The following is a 21871-nucleotide window of genomic DNA, read 5'->3' as shown; positions in this document are numbered from 1 at the left end:
AATGCAGGGGACGCGGGTTCGTGACCCGGTCCGGGAAGATCCCACATGCTGCGGAGCGGCTGGGCCCGTGAGCCGTGGCCACTGAGCCTGCGCGTCCGGAGCCTGTGCTCCGCAACAGGAGAGGCCACAACAGTGAGAGGCCCGTGTACCGCAAAAAAAAAAAAAAAAAAAAAAAAAGAGAAGATTTTGAGAAATATTTCTATTACAAAACAAATTAAAACTTGGAACGCTGGCTTTACACTTCACACCACATTAGTAACCAAACTCTGGTCTTGTGATCTCATTCTACTGGAAGTGATTTTTTGATGAAATTATGTGGTACGAATAATAATGTACTGAATTTTAAATTATTGAGGTAGTTTTCCTAAGAAAACTTCTATGAAATGGAGCTTTAAATAGAGAATCACAGTGATTTTATACACAAGTCATTTCTTTCACTTCATAATCTTCAAGATGATAAATTCTACTGTATAGTCTTCAAAATGTTAACAGATGCATAAAATGGACTCAATACAAGTTTTCTTTCCCACTTATATTTATATTTGAATCCTTTTTTCCTCCTACACCCAAACAGAATTGTAAACAGTCTTTTTAGGGTTTATATTACACAGTACCCACAGTAACTTTATTCCAATACCTTTATGATTAAGACCCCTTAGTCATTTTCTGGAATGAATAAACATAACTTTACTGGGAGGGTGTTGATATTCAAACAAATAACTTGATTTTAAAGAATTTAGAGTCAATAAAAAAGTAGGAAAGCTTTTAATCAATTGGCATAGGCCAATTCTAATCAATTTAGTAAATATTTATTAATCACCTTTTAGGGCAAGGCACTATTCCATGTCCTGATAAAAATGGTAAGTCCCCATCCTTAAGGAATCTAGAATCTACCAAAGAGATAAATAAGCTCACAGATAATGATAAGAGAAGGCATAATAATATTAACACTATGACAGAAGTATCGTCAAAATGCCCTGACAAATGTGGCAGACATCGTTAGCTAGGTGTCCAACAGCTTTCCTCACCACTCCTTCCTTGTTGGCTGTGCTGGAATTAATCCGAGCATCGGGCCTTCCACAAACTCAGGAGAGAGGAGCCCCCTCCCCTGTCCCACAGAACGAATGTTCACTCCTCCAGTTACCATAGCATATCATATCCATACCAAATGTGGCATCTATTTCCCTTGCTAGTGACTGATTTTAGCGATTGGTTGTGGTGGAAATTAAACAATGAATGAGGCCAAAAGGGAAGTCTAGTAGGAGAGGAGGAGCTTCTGGGGAAAAGAATTACCCTCTAATTTAAAATGTATACATACATGCTAGGAAAAAGTGCTGTCCGTCTTTGGATCTATTTGTTTGAGGATGTGATGCCTAGAGTTGTGTCTGCCATCTTGTGACCAGGAGGGGCAAGTGGCAAGGCAGAAAGCCCCTAGGTCACTGGTGGCATCATCGTGTCCCTGAATTAACCAACCTTGGAACCATCTATCTCTAGATGAATGATACACTCTATTTCTATGCTAGTGTCTTTCAATTGTGGGTCACAATTGATTAGTGGGTCATGACATCAATATCAGGACCCCTATCATTTATGATATGCCAGCAAACTTTCTCTTCCAACAATGTAAAGATTCTATGGCCAGGACTAAGGAGAATTATTTTGTCAATGACTTTCCTGAAAAAAACAATCCGATAGGAAGATAGATAGAAATATATATCCTGGTGTATTCTCCAAAATATACGCCTCCATCATACTCTGCCTTCCACAGCTCACGAAAATGTTGCCATTATGTTTACTCCTACTGAGAAACATTTTAAGGGTGTAAGGAATGATGTTACTTGAAGACTATGTGTGATACTGGAAAGAACACAAACTTCGGAGTCAGACTGGAGTTGCTTTCAATTTTTCTGCTCTAAGAGGATTCTCTATTTAGGAAAGCCATGGACAAAATAATTCTCCTTTTATAATATTTCAAATTATATATATGCATATATATATACTCAAATCATTTTTTGAATTACAGGGAAAATGTCAGGTTTTGGACTCTGAAGACTACTCACTGTGGTAGGAGATGTACTGCGTAAGTTAATTTTAAAAGAAACTGAAACCTGTGTATTAAATGCCCAAACACGTGTTTTAACATAATCATCTTCATCGTAGTCTTCTATAATGGACGGGCATATTAATCACAACATAGCATCTGTTTGATGGCCCAGAATGAGACTTATGGACACCCATCAGTGAAGTGTGTTGTCTTGGAAATTCAGAGGTAATAATGCTGTTATGCCTGTTTTAAATTGCCCTATATTGCTTTGTCTTTCTAACCATTCCTTTCTGCTCCTGGCTATCCCTTCTTCTTTTTGTTAATGTATATTTACATCTTCTAATATGTAGCTTACTATGTATATATATTCTTCCTAACAAAATAAAGTATGTTGACCTTTGGATTGTTATTCTGGAAGTTCCACAGTCACTCTGAGACTATTTTATTTCCTGATTGCCTAACTGTGGCAGATGGCTGCAACGGACAAAATACATGTAGATGTATGTGGCTATCACTACATAGTGTAACAAAGCTGATAAAAATTGAATAAAAAGAGCATTTCTAATTAATTAAAACTCACGCTTAGTCAGCCACCCAATGCTGTACGTTTCTGAATCAAATATGGAAGAAAAATCACTAGATACTAAACACCAAGACTCAAAGTACTGGTTGAAATAAATAGCAATACTGATCATAAATGCACTAATAAACCCAAACTTATACATAAAGACTTCTTAAATCCATAAAAAAGCAAAAGTATATTATTTAACAAGCTGTGCTATGACTTTGAAATGAAGCTAAAAGACACAGATGAAGTTGAGTAGAGACCACCTCAAGGAAATCCTCATCTCACCATAACCACTCCCATGTCACTAACACATTTGAAATCTGCTCTGCTATCATTCACTGCTTGCTAGTGAGACTTCAATATGCATAATTTTTTCCAGGGTGCAAATACATGTCTAGGAACTACCCCTAGAGAGTCATCAAAATGCACGGAAAGATATGTTCAAAGATGTTGATTACAGCATTATGTATAACAGGGAGAAACTGGACCTCACATAAATTTTCCTATATGTATCTGAAGGAATTCTGTGATAAAAAGGATGCTCTAGAAGAAAATTTTTTAGTGGAGAAAATGTGATAAAGTAAAATTTAAGACCAAGACTATATCATATGTGACTATTACACATCACCATAACATGTAAATAATTTAAACACACATACATAAATGTGCATAGAAAGAAACTAGGAGGAAGATACATCTGTTTGTATGAAGGTCCAATTTTTCTACAAAAAACATAAATTACTTCTGTAATCAGGAAAAATTTAATTTCTTTAAAGTTTGTTTTCCCTTTCTTCTGCTTTAATCCAGACACACCTCCTTCCTTCAGTTCCCTTTGATGTGAGTTTTGATCTTGGTGGGCCCCCTGAAGGTAAATTCCAAGCGGAAATCAGTTCATATGTACTTGATTTTTTTGGAGGAATATTTGGACCAAAGAAAGGGGAAGGGAAAGGGGCAACTGGCTTTAGCAGGAACAAAAACGAACAATACAGTCAAACAGCAAAGAAGATATGAGCCTTATAAAGTTAAGGAAAAAGAATTAGAAACAACAAAAATAAAATAAAATAGAAATGACCATCAAGTCAGCTCCTGCTGAAATTCTATCAAAGATTAACTGCATTCAAAGAGCAGGCAGGTCAAAGAGAAAACTCAATGTCTAAGCCCTAAACCCTTAAAGAGAGGGGGCTTGTGGTGACTTTCCAAATTAAATGGGTTCTCTTTTGATTCAAATAATACCTGAACTATTGTTGACTTAAAATTAGTTCATTATCTAATTTTACTTTTGGGCTTCAACTAGCTATAATGTACATTTTTCTCTCCTATGCTTAGTTACCTTGGGTCTGAATCATCTGAAGAGCTCAACCTCAATCAATAACAACTCCAATTAACCAGAAAATGCACACAGTTCACTTATTAGAAAAGGCAAAGGAAAATGCAATCTAACAAGCTAATTTCCAGGCTGCATTTTCATAACCACCTATCTTTTTTTTCTTTTAGGTGAAGTTTGGTTTTATTAAATTGAAAACAATTTGAAAGAAAACTCAAGGTTGGAATCCTACTTATTTAAATTAATGAGTAATGCTTATTACTCATTGCCAGATATATGGCTCTCGGATGATGAGCTGTTTGGAAGGCAACAGGCTTTTAACAAGGCTGTGCAGCAGCAAAATTAGAAAAAAAGTGTGAAGTGTTACTATAATATAAAAAATGTACAATTAGCATGCATTGAGGATGGGAATCAAAGGATTACCTGGAGGTAATCTTCACTTAGAGACAGTAATAGTTGTCACATTTTCCAAATCAAAATTTAGGTATGTAGGGTGATAATATAATGGAATATTTAAAATCAGAGACATACACCGACTGGCAATTATGCTCTACACTTGCACCGTTCAGTATGGATCCTCACGCGGCTATTCAAATTTTTAAAAATTAAAATGAAATAAAATTTAAAATTCAGTTCCTCAGTCACACTGGACACATTTTAAGTGCTAAAAGGCCACATGGGGCTAGTGAACAGATACAGAACAGATACAGAACAGATACAGATACAGAACATTTCTGTCACCACCGAGAGTTTTACTAGACAGCACTGCTCTATACACTGCTTCCTGAAGTAGAAAAGCAACTCTCACGAATACCAAGACTTTAAACAAAAGATGAAACAGAACAGATTTGCTGGTTAAAACTGAACATCTCAAGCCACTTTCCAAGCATTCCAGGAATCACGATCTTGTACGGGAATTTTCGAAGAACTGTAGAAGCGCCCTTCTCTTTGTCAGGTCGAATCACACACTCCAAAATGGTTTCCCCTCTAGTTTTCTTTTAAAATAGACAAATCCAGAGTTCCACTAAATTAATTTTTCTGCTTGTAAGAGACACTAATTTAGTTCCAAAGAAATGGTCATTTATTTTCAGACCGCTACCAGCCACGTCCACACTGGCGGTACGAGGCGGGGGCTGCCCTTGACCTAGGGCTTCACTGGAAACAGGCCAAAGTGTAAGCTGATGGAAAGATAAAAGAAAAAACTAACAAACTTTTGTCCATCCCTGAGGGTGGCTGACTGCCTGTAAGCGTTGGAAAATATTTACATTCTTTTCTATTTTGTGGTTCAAACCAACAGCACAACATAGGACAAATGGGTGCATACACATACACACACACACACATACACGCATACATGCCAAGTGAGTTTACCTGCAGTAAAAGGACATATGTGGAGACATATGAAATTTTAAATAAAACTTCTCTCCACTCTAATCATTTAGAGACTGAGAGACTGTATGGCTATTGTATTCGTTATCATCACCAAGGCACATTATACTTCTTTCAATACGAAATTCTATCAAGAGAAAAAGGTCAAGTTGCTCACTTTATTTACAAGCAATGTCAAATTGACCACTTCCTCTCCCAACTCAACACAAAATGAAAACACTGACTTTTCCCCTAAATCTGAAGTGTGCCCCTTAGTAGAAAACGCTTGCGAGAAATACTAATACCGAGTTTAAGGCCAAGACTTTAAAAAGAATACAAAATAGCAAGGAACTGTATTAATTTTTTAAAAAAGAGATCCGACTGTGAATGGCTTAACATGGAAATCACAAGAGAAAAATGATTTCAACCAATTTCCCACATTACCAGAACAGAGTGGCCTCTAGGTGGGTTCCATATTGCTTTAATAAAATAGCCATCCGTCTATGTTTGTTGTGCAATTTTTGTTAATCAGAATTTTTACTTACTGTTTTGTGATTTGGCTTCTAATTCCCTTTGCCCCCATTTGGTCTAGAGCCTTATCAGCAGGGGTCATTGGCTTATTCAAAAACACTTCCCTGCTGGGAAGAATTCATCCTGGCTTCATCTGAAACACCTGACTCTTCTGAGAAGCTAAATAATACTTGAGGAATAAGACAGGGCTGGGGGTGGTGAGGAGAGAAGGGGTTGAGGTGGGAGGAAAGAAACGGTCATTTAGGTCCCAAAATATTTGCCTCGATAAATCACACCTGAATCATCCATCAAAAAAAAATCAAGCTCAGTGAAGCCCCCTTGCAAATGACATGCCCTATGGTCAACAAAAAATAGCCCAGGGTCCAGCATTTATTTTCTTTTCATTAATCAAAAATATTCACAACAATGTTAAATATCTTCCTCAGAACAGCCAAATCTTGTTTTCCTTTCCAAAGAATTTTCCACGCTTCGAATTTGTCTGTGGAATGCGGGGGCTCTGGGGTCAGTGAAGTGTCCACACAAGGGCAAGGATGGCTTCCCAGTGGGGTGGGCAGGCTCAGCAGCCAAGCTGTCTGGGTTCACAGTCATGACCTTTGCCTACCTGCTGTGGAAACTTGGACAAGTCTCTTAGCCTCTCTGTGCCTCAATTTCTTCATCTGTAAGTCATACTAACATCCATCTCTGGATCCTCCAAGTTCACTAAATGTTGGCTACCACTCTTATATTCAGAAAGGGAGCCTTCTCCTGGCTCTGTAGACCCACAAAGGGAACACTACACAGTTGGAAGCAGGGATGATACAGGATTTGGAAATAACATGAAAGTTTTCTACGCCAAAGGCTCCAAAGTCGAACACATCTGTCAGGTATCAATGTGCCTTCTCTGACATATAGCCACCTGAACACCTCCCTTACTGATTGCTACACTGCATGATCCCTGCATTCTCCTATCTGACATCCCCCGAGGCTGTTCTTCGCCACCCCCAAGGTCACTCTAAGGGTAGCAGGAGAGTAAATCCACCAGGAGGGTGGCATGGACTGCACAAGTCTCACTGGAGGCCAAAGCATTAGACCTCCTCTCTCTGAATGTCTTCCTTTCACCTGCTTGGTAAGGCCTGGCCCCCGTGTATACTGACTTCCAACTCTGAACCTTCCCTTGTCACTCTGGCATTGGTCACAGCTCAGCTAATTCCACTTTAGGGATTTCTCTACCAAACTGTTTTTCACTAGAGCAGTGGTTCTCAACCAGGCGGCTGTGCCTTCTAGGGGACATCTGGCGATGTCTGGAGTCATAGTGGGGTTGTGTGTGGATGGGGGTTGAAGTGGTACCATTGGTATCTAGTACGGAGAGACCAGGGATGCTTCTGATCCTCCAATGCACAAGACAGACCCCACAACAAAGAATGATCCAGGCTTGAATGTCAACACTGCTCAAGCTGAGAAACCCTACTCTGGAAACAATGCCAATGTTGAATCATACTGTGTGTTCAGAACTTAACATACAGAAAGAATGAGACTCTGAACAAATGTATGAGTCCGTGTGCATTTTTAAAACGTCATTGAGAAAGAAAAACCAAAAGCTCACATCTTAAAGTTAGTAAACTTGATATAGGATCTCATACAAAGGGCTTTTCACTTCTTGTACGCATTGCATCAGAAAAATCTAAAGAGCTTGGGGAGTGACCAGGCTATTAAAGAAGATTTGCAAGATGAAGAGATGGTCACTCCAGGGTTAAATCAGCTGATGTCTCTAAATCAAAGCCATTCTGCAGAAATTAGAATAGTTACTTGCTTCTTCTGAAGTTACATAATAGTGGTTGCATTACCTGAGTAATAAAGAGGAGAAAAATAACCAAACCGTGAGTCATTAGAGTAACTACTGAATTAGAACGCATTGAGTTTGTCTGGAAAGAGTCCTGTTTCAGGATTTACTTGACTTTGGCAGAGTAATGAGAAATAAGTAGTTGTGTCCATAGAGTGGGCAGGGATTTAAGATGCCTTGATTCTCACGATTTTCAGAACCATCACTCTCCAAATATTTGATGAATATAATAAAGTTTTTGTCACAAAATTATTACCAGAAAACCTCTGACAACCATGGAGAATATAAAGCAGTGTGCTTTAAGTAGAGGAGACCTACTTTGATTGAGGGCAGACCTCGGGCAATCTACAATATTTGATGGACCCAAGACACAGAACATCCTATCTGTTCAAATACCAAAATCGAGACACTTCCAAGTGAGATTAACCCCCTTCCCCTGCCCCTGTACGCGCGAGCTTCAGCTCAATGCCACCTCATCTAGGGACTTTTTCTTGTTGGCCCACACGGGCTGGAGCGCTCAGGCCTCGAGGCTTCCCAGAATATGTTGGGCATGCTGCTACTTCAAGCAACTACTTGTTTCTACTTTGGTCTCCCCACTAGCTGGTAAAGCCCTTGAGGAAGATTTAGAAAAATACCTGGAGACTGGTTGGTGTGGTTAATATTTGCTCAAGGAACCATCATTAGCATTAAAAAGCCACCACACTGTCATGTAAAAGTAAAGATCATATAACATTGAGCATTTACTGAGCTCTTGTTATATTCTAGGCACTGTTCTAAGCACATGACATGTATTAGCTCATTTAATTTTCACAACCTTATAGAGGAAAAGGTGTCTCTGTCCCCAGTTTACAGGATGAGGACTTGTCTAAACTTTAAACTTGAAAAAGAAATGAGGCATTTCTTAAAACACGCACATCCTGTCTCATGTTTGATGAGTGCCATTTAAAAGGTAAACTAATTTGTCATCTGCCTCTAGGATCCTAATTAAAACAACCTGTATCTATTGCTGACAGCAAATATAAATTCAACTTGATCCGAGTCATAAAGCTCGTCTCCTTTTGTCACTTAATTTTTCCTGCCCATTTGACCTCCCAAGGATGTAATAAGGAGCTAAAGGAGCTAAAGAAAGAATTAGAATTTTAGCTAAAATAAGGAGCTAAAGAAAGAATTAGAATTTTATTTTAGCTCCTTCTTTTCTTTGTAAAGAAAGCTAAAGAACTCCTAACCCAGTAACTCCTCTGCAGTTTTGGTCAACCACCACAGATGGGGAGGAAAGCTCTGCAAATATGGACACGTACCACCACACCAGGGCAGCACTGCCATGGCAACCAGGAGAAACCCATCCATTCCAGCTGTGGGTGTGAACCTGAGCATGACCAGCCTTCACTCCTTCCTTGGTTCCAAAAGATGGATTGAAAACAAACAGACACAAGTCCAGTCACTATAGGAACAGCAAGGTGCTGTCTTTCATTGACTCGTTCAGAGACAGCTACAGTGGGAACTAATGACATCTTAGAAAATTCAAGCCTTGACCCTACATTATCTTCCTTCCCAGGAAGAGCACTGAACTCATGTTCAACACATATGGAAAGACCATTTCAAGTGACATTGTGAAGTTCGCCGAGAATGGTCAGAATAGGAAGGCTGCTGATATACTCTTAGCATGACATTGAATCAGAACTGATTGGCTGGCATACTTTCTCTACCCGGCATCTGATGTCCAGATTAAAATATATGAAAAGGTTCAAGTATCTCAATAGCGTCCTGCACTGAAGTGTCCACAAATGCTAGCTATCGAGGTGGCAGTCCAAACTGGCTCCTTCCACCGGGTCCTGACTAGAGAAGGAAACATTTGCGAATTTGCACAGCTGCATGCAGTAAGAAACCTGGGCTTGGAAGATTTACAAAATCCAATTTTCACCCTGCGATGAGGAACTTGGGCTCAACCTGGTTTCCACAAATAATTTGTTCTTAATCTGAAAATAGGCACAAGGGAGCAACTTCAAAATCTTTTTTTAAAAAAAGACAGTGATGGATTTTTAAAAAGTATTTACTGAACGTTGTTTAAATGTGCAATTCCTATCAGCAAGATTTCTGAAGAGAGTTGGAAAATGAAAGGGGATTTACTGCCTTTGTGGCTTATTTTCCCACAGGTAGGAAATAAATGTTCCTGATGAACAGTGATAGGTATCCAGGAACCTGCAATCACTGCAGCCTGAAGCAGATTTCTCTTATAGTTGCTAATAACTATAAATAATCAGAATCGCCGTATTAAGTCTTTGCCCTCTTTCAAAATGGAATCATTCAACAGATTGTAAATGATGGGGATTTAAGAGCAATAAATTTTCTCCAAAAGTAACTTAGTTTTTAACAAATTAAATAATTAATATATATTTAAACTGCTTTATATGGATAGTGGCAATGTGCACACGAGAGAGAGAGAGAGAGAGAGAGAGAGAGAGAGAGAGAGAGAGAGAGAGAGAGAGAGAGGAAGAAATCTGCAAATGAACTGAAGCAGCATGGTCACATAGTTTAAGGTAAGAGATGGCCGACCTGCAGGAAAGCCTGTGATTTCACCTTCTGGGTGTTAAAAACATTCACCAAATAAGCTAATGTTTCTTATGATACCCTCTGTTCCTTTAGGAAGGATTCAAAGAAACCTTTACTTGTAGCTATATAAAACCAGCAAGTATCTAAGCTCTGTGAACACTTTGGTAATATTCTAAATTAATACTAAGAAAAGATGAATCTTGAGGTCTTTCTATGAAATCATAAAAAGCTGGAATCACAAAAAATAAGGTTTGTACGAGAGGTTGCAAGCAGCAAAACCAAGGCTTTCTGATTTTCTCCATCAATCATCTGTCTTTGCTGCGTGGAAGAGTCAGACCACATTCTGTGGTTTCACACCGGTACCCATATTGCTTGTAGATGTCATAGGATCTTGATCCTCCATCATACTGAGGGGAAGGGCAAGATGTGCCCTTGTCCCAAATTTTTGTCATTACATGGTACCCAATGATCCAGACCCAAAGAGAAGCTCAAAAGCAATGATGATTAGTCTCAGTTCTCTCATGGACTAGCCAGGTGACCCTGCCACAATGGGATCCACTCCTACACTCAGTTTCTTTATCTGTCTCAGAAAAATATTGCAGTAGAAGGCCACTAAGACCCATGCGACAGCAACAATATAAGGCAATGTGCATTGCTAAAGTCAAATTGCATCAGTTTTTTAAATACTGAGAAAACAGCCAAAAGGGAAGGTGCAGAAGAAATGGCAGGTCCTTACTGAGATTCACTTTAAGCTTTCAATAAAAATATGAGTGTCTTGGCAATGATATGTAACATTCCAATCAGCCTGGCTCGAAGGCTCTGAACCTTCTCCTAAAGCAACAGGCAGAGACATCTTAAGTGTCATCTGAACCATCTGAACTTTGAAGTTGAAAGAGACTCTGGTGCTGGAACAAGCTGAGTGAACCCCTCCAAAGCAACTGCTCCCTCATTCTTTCCTGCTTGTGTCTACCTTCCCCTGATGCAGCTCCAGGATTACGACCCCATGAGTCGTCCATATCTTATTGGCTTGCGCCCTGCCTTGTTTCAAGCAAAAGGCACAAACACACAGAGACTGAAATGTACACACAGTATCTTCTTACCTCTCCAGGGTCCTTACATCTCAGCAGTAGCAGCAGCTCCAGGCAGAACTGACTTCCCATCCTCCCCACACAGAGTCCCTGGCCAGTGTGGGAACAGAGAAGGAGCCTGGAGACAGGGATACTGCTCAGAGAGCTAGAGGAGCCGGGCAGGGCAGGAAGGCTCCCTGGCTGGAATGTGCAGCTAGAGGCCCTGGGAGGGAGAAGGCCTGGGGTCACTGTGACCCTCTGAGTCAGACACCCTGGGGAACTCTCAGCTCTGAAAGGCCTCCTTTGCAACATGAGGTGGAGAGGCACCGAGAACTTACTAGGGGTAAAATTCTAAAAGTTACAAAACTGAGGTACATGGTTATATGGATGTATACCAGTTTAAAGTAAATGGTAGAGATGCAGTACGAATGCCGGAGGGAATGCATGTAAATTAAATGCTAACTCATATACCTGATAAGGGGCTTGTGCCCAGAATACATAAACAAATCTTACAACTCAATAATAAAAAACCCAAATAACCCAACTTTCAAATGGGCAAAGGCTCTGAATAGACATTTCTCTGAAGGAAATATACAAATGGCCAAGAAGCACATGAAAATATGCTCAGCATCATTAGCTCTCAGGGGAATACAAATCAAAACCACAATGAGACACTACATTACACCCACTAGGATGGATAAAAGGAAGTGCTGGCGGGGAGGTGGAGAAATTGGAACTCTCATACAATGCTGGTTAGAATGTAAATGCTTTGGAAAACAGTTCTTAGTTTCTCAAAATGTTAAACATATAGTTACCATATGACCCAAGAATTCCACTCCTAGTTATATGCCCAAGAGAACTGAAAATATTTGTCCACACAAAAACTTGTATGCAAAATTGTTCACAGCAGCATTACTCATAATAGCCCCAAAGTGGAAACAACCCAAATGTCCATCAATCAATGAATAATGAAACAAAATGTGACATATCCATACAATGGAATTATTCAGCTATAAAAAGGAAGGAAGAACTGATACATGCTACAACGTGGATGAACCTTGAAAACATTGTGCTGAGTGTAAGAAGCCAGACACAAAAGACTACATACTGTATGATTCCATTTCCATGAAATGTCCAGAACAGGCAAATCCATAGAGTGGCAAAAGATTAGTGGTTGTCAGGGGCTGAGGCAGATGGGAGGACTGGGGGCAGTAATGACTAAGGGGCACAAGGTTTCTTTCGGGGGTGATGAAACTTTTAAAATTGACTGTGGTGATGGTTGCACAACTCTGACTATACCGCTAAATTACACCCCTTAAATGAGTGAATTGTATGGTATGTGAATTATACCTCAATAAAGCTGTTCCATTAAAACATGAAATGCTAACTCTTACTGCCTTGCCCCAACCCTTCCCCGATCACACTGGGCTCTTCTGAGATCACGCTCACTCCTGTAAATTCACCTATGTGGCTTGGCGTGGTGAGAGAGGGCTTCACCAAGCACGGAACTGTGACTACTGGCCCCTGGCAAACCGGGACCCTTCTCCTCAGCTTCATTTCTAGGCCACTGTTGACAAGAATTCTGCTCCGGCTTCATGGTTTGGCCCCTCTCCGCCCCGACTCCTTCATTCCCGGGTGGTGACTCCATTCCCAGCACACCCATGGTTCCCATTTGTGAGAGTCCTTTTGAACCTACAGTTGCTCCTGTATCCCATGTAGCTGCCCTCTCCAAATAGATGACATGTGACTTAAGCACAGTGGCCCCTTACAGCTAAGTAACTTTCTCATAGCTGAAATTCAGTAGTACCTTGTTACCCTTCACCTTTTTTTTTTTTTTGAAGGGAAAGGGGCTATTTTTTTGAGCATTTAAAAAATAAGGGTATTGCCTCTAGGCGCTATTGTGCATTTTTACAATTATAAGTAAAAATGAAATTAGCAGGTGATGCCAGTGAAGGAAGCAATTCAATGACGAGACTACCACAGTGGTCATTGGGTTAAAGAAATCCAACATTCTTACATAATTTTATCATTCACGAAGAGAACTACCTTAGAGTTACTGACACATTTTAATTATTGATACTCATTAGTATTATTTCTTTCCATATCCTTTATCTTTCCAAACTCTTCTTGGGCACAATGTACCAATGCCTACGAAAATTGTTTTCTTGATGATAACTAGTTCCATCCTGTCCCATGCTCGAGATTTTGCTTGAGTCAGTGCATTCTGTTAGTAGGACTAGTCTTAAGAGAAAGGTTCACTAGTGGCCCCAATCAGTTACCATGCATAGTGTCTGGAATTTATCACATTTTGGACCAGCATGTAATTTTTGCCTATTCTGGATCTGTCTGAAAGTTTTTCAACCTTTAAAAGTCCTTAAAGTTATTCATTTTTATGCAGATGAAAACTACAATGAGGTGCCACCTCACACTGGTCAGAATGGCCATCATTAAAAAGTCCACAAATAATAAATGCTGGAAAGGATGTGGAGAAAAGGGAACCTCCTACATTACATTGTTACTAGGAGTGTAAATTGGTGCAGCCACTATGGAGAACAGTATGGAGGTTCCTCAAAAAACTAAAAATAGAGTTACCATATGATCCTGCAATCCCACTCCTGGGCATATATCAGGAGAAAAAACAGAATTCAAAAAGATACATGCACCCCAATGTTCACTGCAGTGCTATTTACAATAGCCAAGACATGGAAGCAACCTAAATGCTCATTGATAGACGAATGGATAAAGAAGATGTGGTACATATGTATGATGGAATACTACTCAGCCATAAAAAAGAATGAAATAATGCCATTGGCAGCAACAGGGATGGACCTAGAGATGATCATACTCAGGGAAATAAGTCAGAAAGAGAAAGACAAATATCATATGATATCACTTATATGTGGAATCTAAAATATGACACAAATGAACTTAGTTTTGAAACAGAAGCAGACTCACAGACATAGAGAACAGACTTGTGGTTACCAAGGGGGAGGGACAGATTGGGAGTTTGGGATTAGCAGATGCACACTATTATACATAGGATGGATAAACAACAAGGTCCTACTATATAGCACAGGGAACTATATTCAGTATCATGTGATAAGCCATAATGGAAAAGAATATGAAAAATAATGCATATATATGTATAACTGAATCACTTTGCTGTACAGTAGAAACTAACACACTGTAATCAACTGTACTTCAGTAAAATTAATTTTTTTAAAAATTATTCATTTTTACAAGTTGGTACCATTGCCCCCTGAAGGACGTCGGTGGAAGGAGGAGGCTTTCCCGTCTGAGGGATAAGCAAGGCTGCAAATGAATGCTCCCAACAGACCCCGCCTGTGTTCATTCTGTGCTGGAATGTTCATACAGGCTTTTTCTCAAACACACTTGAGTGCTGTGGGTAATAGATGTCAAATAATAAAACTCAGAGGCACATGCTATGTTACTTTTTAAGGGAAAAATGTGGGGGGAAATCAAAGGGTTTAACAATTTTATTCACTGGCTTATATTCAGCGACTCCGAAAATTTGGCCACTGCTCAGGTTTGTGAATTTCTATGGAAAATGAACTGTGCTTGGCAAGCTTGCCGAAATATGAGGCTGATAAAAAAATGTTTCATGCTTTCTCAAGACCTTATGCCACTAACTGTGTGGGATTGGAAAAACTGTTCAACTGTCAATTTAAACACTGTAAATAAATGATTTTCTATACCCATATGAATTAATATCATTCTGTTGATTTCAGAGCATAACTTGAACTAAAGTTTCCTTGAGTTTTAACTAGGAAATGTTTCATGGAGAATATGGACTTCAGATTAGACAAGTTGAGCTCAGTAGAGTTCTATTCAGAATCAGAAATGTTAATGAAACGCATTATCTTACACTGTGGAGAACTGACTGAAAATTCAATTGACACAAAGGTTGTTAGGAAGCAGGTCCTGAACTCAAAAAAAAGAGTAGGCCAAAAGAAATAAAACATTACTGTAACAGCCCAAATCATTACATAAAAGAACACTGTGGTGAATTCCATTGCAAAGTTCATGGCTTGTGAACATTATCTGCAAACCAGTCATCTCTGAGTTTTATAGAGTCGACTATCCAACTGCCTTCTTGACCCTTCCATCTGGTATCTCAGGGTCATCTCAAACTTCATTTATCCAGTGCTGAACTCTTGACTTTCCTTTCTGGCAAACGTCTTTGTACCTAAGCCTCCTACATCTTAAGAGGTGTTTATAAAGCATTTATCTCAGTGCCTGGCATGCAGACCTGCTCAATAAAGGTTGATGATATTGATGATGATTGATGATGAAGAAGATGATGATTTTTATGCACCCAATTAGTTGAGCCAGAAACCAAATGGTTTTTCTTAATTCTTTTCTTCACTTCATGTCCCACATTTAATCCATTCCCAGGTTCTGTCAAGTCTGCCTCCAAAAAAAATCAGGAATCCTACCTCTCTTCTCCAACTCTGCTTTCACCATCCCACCTCCAGCCTCCATCACATTTCTCCTGAACAAATTTAACAGCCTTCTAACCAACCTAACCATGTCCACTCTTGTCCTTGCCCAACTAACTGTCCAGAGAGGAAACCAGAATGATCTCCTTAAATACACATTATCAAAACATATATGATGCTTATCATGTATTTATTAAATATGTTAAACATCTTTTTGAAGCAGGTACTATTATTACTTCCATTTTACAGGTAAGGGCTTGAGCAAAGAGAGGCTGGAGTATGTCCAAGATCACTCTACCTCTACGGGGCGAAGCCAGAATTCACACTCAAGAAGCCTGAGTCCAGAGCTGAGTGGTCAACTGCTACACAAAATACCATGCCATACCCAAGCTTTAAAAATAACAAACAAGCAGGCAAAGACTGTCAATTCACTTCACTTAAAATAAAGTCCATCTGCACAGGATTTCCCTGTGCAAAAGGGTCTGGGCTGACCTCCTCGGCCTCCCCCATCATGCCTCTCTCTTTCCTCCTGCTCTCCTGACACTCATAAACAAGACAAGCTGGGTGCTGCATAGGTTTCTGCCCGTGCTGTTCCCAGTGCCTGGACTGTTCTTCCCAGGAATTTTCACAGGGCTGGCTCCTCCTTCTTTATTCTGTTTTTGTCCATGTTTTTATTTTATTTATTTTTAACATCTTTATTGGAGCATAATTGCTTGACAATGGTGTGTTAGTTTCTGCTTTATAACAAAGTGAATCAGGTATACATATACATATATCCCCATATCTCCTCCCTCTTGCGTCTCCCTCCCACCCTCCCTATCCCACCCCTCTAGGTGGTCACAAAGAACCAAGCTGATCTCCCTGTGCTATGCGGCTGCTTCCCACTAGCTGTCTATTTTACATTTGGTAGTGTATATAAGTCCATGCCACTCTCTCACTTCGTCCCAGTTTACCCCTCCCCCTCCCGGTGTAATCCCGCTCCCTCAGTAAAGCCTTCCCCCACCTTCCCAATCTGAAATCAATGTTCCCTGGCTTCTCGATCTCAACATTCCATTGTTTTTCTTCTCAGCACTTATCTCAGTTTGTAATTGCTTTCATATGCTTGTCCACTTGTCTATCGACTGTCTCTCCCATTGGTCTGGAGGCTTCACAACAATAATATTGTTTACAACTGTATTTTCACCATCTAGCATGTTGCCTTGCACTTAGTGGGTGATGAGACAACTTGATAACTGTTTGGATGAAGACAAGAATGCTTTGGCGGTATGAAACATCCACTTAGACCTTTGGTTCTCCAAATGTGATTGGAATCACCTGGGGATGCTTTTAATCAAAAGTTGAGTCCCAGGACACTGTTTTTTTAAGCGCTTACTTTTGAGGCCTATCACCTAATTTTGTAAATAATTTTTATAATTTTGATTTTGACATGATTTGGCAATGAGTAACTCACAGCATTCTTGTCTGGCAGTTACTTTTAAGGAATCATGGTGTATTTTCAGGAATACTTGCTAGGAGAGAAAAATGTACATTATAAATCACTTTCATGTGTGATAAGATTGTTAAAAACACTGTCAATGCAATTGACATCCTATGTTTTAAGATATATAGCTAAGAATTTACATAATTACCTTGGGAGCCAATAATTTCCTTTTCAGCTTGTAGACACTTGTGTGGGCTCCTGGAAAGCTGGTGGTTCCCCCGCCCTGTAATCAGATAATGGTGTGTAATGAACAAAATGGACCAGCTGGAGTCCAGCCCCAAATCAACCACAAGAGGACTCCTGCCCAGGAATCTGCATTTCAAGAAACTTTCCAGGAAATTCCTGTGCAAATAAAACTTGAAAGCTATTTTTTTCTCTTTATTTAGACTTACGTGTATTGTTTTAGAAAAATATACAACAGAAATCAGTGTCCACTTTTTAAATTTGTGGTTTAATTCTGAGAAATTCAAGATAATGTTTCACATAAAGGAAGAACATACACTATTAATTGATGTTAAGCTCACTAAGTGTCCAGAAATGCAGTTTATCAGCAATCTTTTCGGTAAAATTAATCATCTTTGTTAAATATCTTTTGTTAGCCTCTATGTACACATGGGATGAAAGGGACAGGCATTTCTCACCTTGGAGAGGAAGGATGAATCATTTGGCCAGATGGAAAGAATAGGAAGGTAAGTGCCTTAGCCCATAACTCAACTATGTTTTAGGCTATAAGTGGATAATGTTAAGAAAATAAAAATCGAAAGCCGGAAGAGGTTTCTTGGCTTGCTCAAGAGATAAAGGCGGCTGTTTTTTCTCTTTTAGGGAAAGATACCTAAATTCCAGAATATGACAGAAGAGCTCAAGTTAAAAACAAAAACAAAACAAGAAGACATCCAGCACTGTTTTCAATGTCAAATAAATAAATGTGGTAATAAACCGTGCCCTTGTCCAAAAAGCAAAGGCAAGCTTTGGTGAGGATCTCACCAGGTCTTGCTTTGTCTCTATCTCACCCACAGGTTTTCCCCAGTCTTCCTTGGCACCTCTAGGGCATTCAGCATTAGTGCTTAACAGATGCTGGAGATGCTTTCCTGCCTGGTCTGCTGTGACATTCCTCTCTTCACGTGGCCCTTCCCTGCTCAAAACCCTTCCACTGTTCTTCAGTCAGTTGAGACCTTTCGGCACAAGACCCCAGGCTTTCCATGACCTGACCCTAATCCATTCCTCCAAATCCTTCTCTTGCCCTTCTTCCCAGCAAACCCTGCACACCCTGCTCAACAGAACTGCTCACTCTCATACTTTTCAGATTCTGTCTTTGCTTTTGTCATTTGCTTTCTCCAGAGTTCCCCTCACCCTCTTATTTCACATTAAATATCCCATCCGTTATTACATCTTGCTTGTATCTTCTGTGCACTAGGTTCCATCCCCTTTTGCCTACTCAAGAGCATCACTCCAGCCATTCTCTTATACATCATTAATTTTCTCTTCTCAATTGGATGAGTCCCATTAAAGTAAAAGTAAACATTAAAACGTACTGATATAACTCCCACCAAACAAAAGTTCTTGGTCACACTTCCCTTTTTAGCCACCTCCTCATTTCTCTCCTTCTTTTTACAGAAAAAAAAAGCCTTCAGAGAAGTGTTCATATACCCTGCCTTCCATTTCCTCTCTTCCCAGTCTTTCTTGAACCCACTCAGTCAGGCTTTTGCCCCCTCCATCCATCAACACTGCTCTTATTGAGGTTACCAGTAACCTTGACACTGCTCAATCCTCTGATCAATCCTCAGCCTTCATTTTACTTGACCCATCAGCAGAAAACCCCACAATGTATCCAAACCAGAGCTCTTTTAGGAGTCCAAGTGGGTGCTATTGACAAGTTTGCTAATTGATAATTGTGCATTACCTAGGATTGTATCTGGCAAACAGACTTACTGTCATCTACTCATCGGAAGCATCACACCTACCTATCACAGCCCATTGTCCCCTCCCTTTAAAACACTTTCTTCTCCTGGCTTTTCAGATGCCACACTCTCCTGGGTGTCCTTCTAGCCCACTAGCCACTGATTTTGTCTCCTATGCTGCCTCCTATTTCCTCCTCGCCTCCCGGAATGTAACGTACTGTTGGCATTTCCCATAGTTCTCTTTGGATCTCCTTTATTTTTCATCTGCAGTTACTCTATTGGTGATTTCAACAAATCTTAAAGCTTTAAATGACATCTATACACTAATCACCCCCTAATTTATATCTCCAACCAGGACCTTTTTGCCTGAATTCCCTGAGTTCTTCAACTTCCTCTCAGCCCACTCCTCTATGGTTTCCCCCATCTAAGTCGATGGCAAGTTCATCCTTTCAGTGACTCAGGCCAGAACCTTGACTCCCTATCAACTCTGACTACACATGGTACTCCACAGCCAGTCCATTAGTGAATCCTACTATTACTGTGTTCAAAACATGCCCGAATCTGACCTTTTCTCATCATTTCCACTGTTCCATTCCGGGCCAAGCTAAAATCATCTCTCACCTCGATTAATAATAAAAATTTCTAAATGAGTCAGCATAGAAAGTGGTTCTGCAAACCCTCCCTAAAATACTCATTTTTCCTCACTGAAGATAATTTTCCTTGAGAAAATCTTCGGATTGTCAGTGAGTCACTTCCAGTCTTATCTTTTTCTAGAAAGGTATTAACGCAGATGACGCAGAAGAAAAGAGAGGTGCAGAAAAGCTCTCCCAAATCCCACAGTGGGGACTTGGATTGCTACAGAGAGTGGTTTATGCTTTGTCAGTTCACAGGATTCTTACTGATGCCTGAATTACCCTTTCTTGCTCAGAACAAAATAGTACCATTCCATGATGTGTGTTTATTCTTCATGTGGACAATGTATAGAGTGGGCATTCTCAGGCATTTTGGGGCTGAATGAGCTGATCTTGGTAGTATCACCCTTCCTGCCCATGACTGATCCTGGAACCCAGACCAAAAGCCATCAGCCTTCCTTACAGCCAGAGGCACGTGATGGAAAGGTGTCTGGAGGCTTCTGCAAAACGTTCCCTTGACTGTAAGCAAGAGACACAGGAAAAAGGAAGCCTTTCCTTCCTCTGTGCCAGGGTTTCTCAACCTCAGCACTATTGACATTTGGGGTCATCTGTTGTGGGGACTGTCCTGTGTATGAAGGATGTTGAGCAGTAACACTGGCCTCTACCCACTAGATGCCAGGAGCATCTCTTCAGTTGTGACAACCAACAATGTCTCCAGACATTGCCAGACATGTCCTGGGAGTGGATTACCCCAAGGTGGGAACCACTGGCCTAAATATTGTCACATTTATCCCCAAACTGCCACAGGTTCTCTCAATACCAGCTTAGAGATGCTTAGAGGAACACAAAGTCAAGAGAATTGCAGGAAAAAGACCAGAGTCACTGGATGAAACCCATTATACCTATAGATTTTTGGTGACACAAGCCTCTACAATTCCTAATCATTTAAGCTGGTTTAAATGGGTTTGGCAATTATTATCAGCCAGGGGCATCAAAGTGATCCAGGGTCCACCATCACAGTTCACAGCACATTGCTTTATTCCAGGGCATCCTATAGCTTGGAGAAATGAGCCAAGTCCCACCTTGGGGCACGATTCTATGGGTTCAGCTTTATGTGTAGGACAGAAATAAAATGGCTCTTTTCCCCATTTGTTAATTGCTGCTTGTCCACACTTGTTCTGGAATTGTATAATTTCAAAGCAGGAAGTGATCTTAGGGAAGGAGAATTAAGCTAAAACCAACGTCTATGTTTATCATCAAAGGAAGGCTTTCCAAAGAGGATTAAGCCATGTGCCTGCAAATATCAGGAAAAGAGCCATTACCCACTTCAGAACACTTCCTGAGAATGACGAGTCACCATACATCTTGTGTAAAAAGAAATGGGAGATGTGTTCTTATGGCTACATACACTTAAATAGTCCCTTCTCCCTAAATAGGAATTCTACGTGGTTTCAATGACTAAATCAATTATCCATCTACAGTGGACTTCCTGTCATTTCTGTGGGCAGATCTGTCATTTAATTTTACCATCTAGCAGTATTTTTTTAATCTGAAAACTGATGAACAAATAGAGGTGGCATAATTGGCAGACTATTAAATTCTGGGTATAGAGGGGAGGGGGAGAAGATCAAAAATTATAATCTACCTCTTATGATTTTTATTTTTCATATACATATTAGTTTGTATTATCTTTCCTTATTATAAAAGCAATGAAAGCTTAAAACTAAAAAAAAGCAGAAATATAGAAATAAGCAAAATGAATAATATTTAAATAATCTATAATCTAAGAATCAATCACTGTTTATATCTTAGTGAATATTCTCCCAAATATTTTTCTTCCATATTGAGATATTTCTTCCCAAATAGTATCATATTATTTTGAAATCTACTATAATGTATTTTAAAAGTTCCTTTTATCAGATGTTCAAGTTGTTCCTAATTCATCCCCATCTGTAAACAGTGCTTCATATGAATAGCTAGCTGAAAACAAGTCACACATGCTCAAAAACAAAAATGTAAGGGCAAAACACAAACGAAAAAAAATTCTGCAAAATTGCCCAAGGCTTAGGATATCATTGGCTTCAGAATTCTGCTACCATTCACTTGTACATCCAGTCACAGAAACCAGCC

General features: G+C 39.8%; 1 protein-coding gene across 2 annotated transcripts in view; it reads right to left on the bottom strand.

Annotated features, from left to right (window-relative positions):
• The window catches only part of ARHGAP6 (Rho GTPase activating protein 6), a 490717-nt gene that overhangs the window by 147760 nt on the left and 321086 nt on the right, over positions 1-21871 (bottom strand). Inside the window, exon 2 of one of the 2 annotated variants that reach the window (XM_060086692.1) lies at positions 17360-17434. The exons of the other annotated variant lie outside the window; for it this stretch is intronic. Coding sequence (XP_059942675.1) covers positions 17360-17434 — 75 coding nt within the window. The remainder of the gene's footprint in view (positions 1-17359; positions 17435-21871) is intronic. 2 annotated transcript variants of the gene reach the window in all.

Source organism: Mesoplodon densirostris, chromosome X, assembly GCF_025265405.1.
Source record: "Mesoplodon densirostris isolate mMesDen1 chromosome X, mMesDen1 primary haplotype, whole genome shotgun sequence".
In the NCBI taxonomy this organism is placed as follows: Eukaryota; Metazoa; Chordata; class Mammalia; order Artiodactyla; family Ziphiidae; genus Mesoplodon; species Mesoplodon densirostris.
This window is presented reverse-complemented; position numbering and strand designations above follow the sequence as displayed.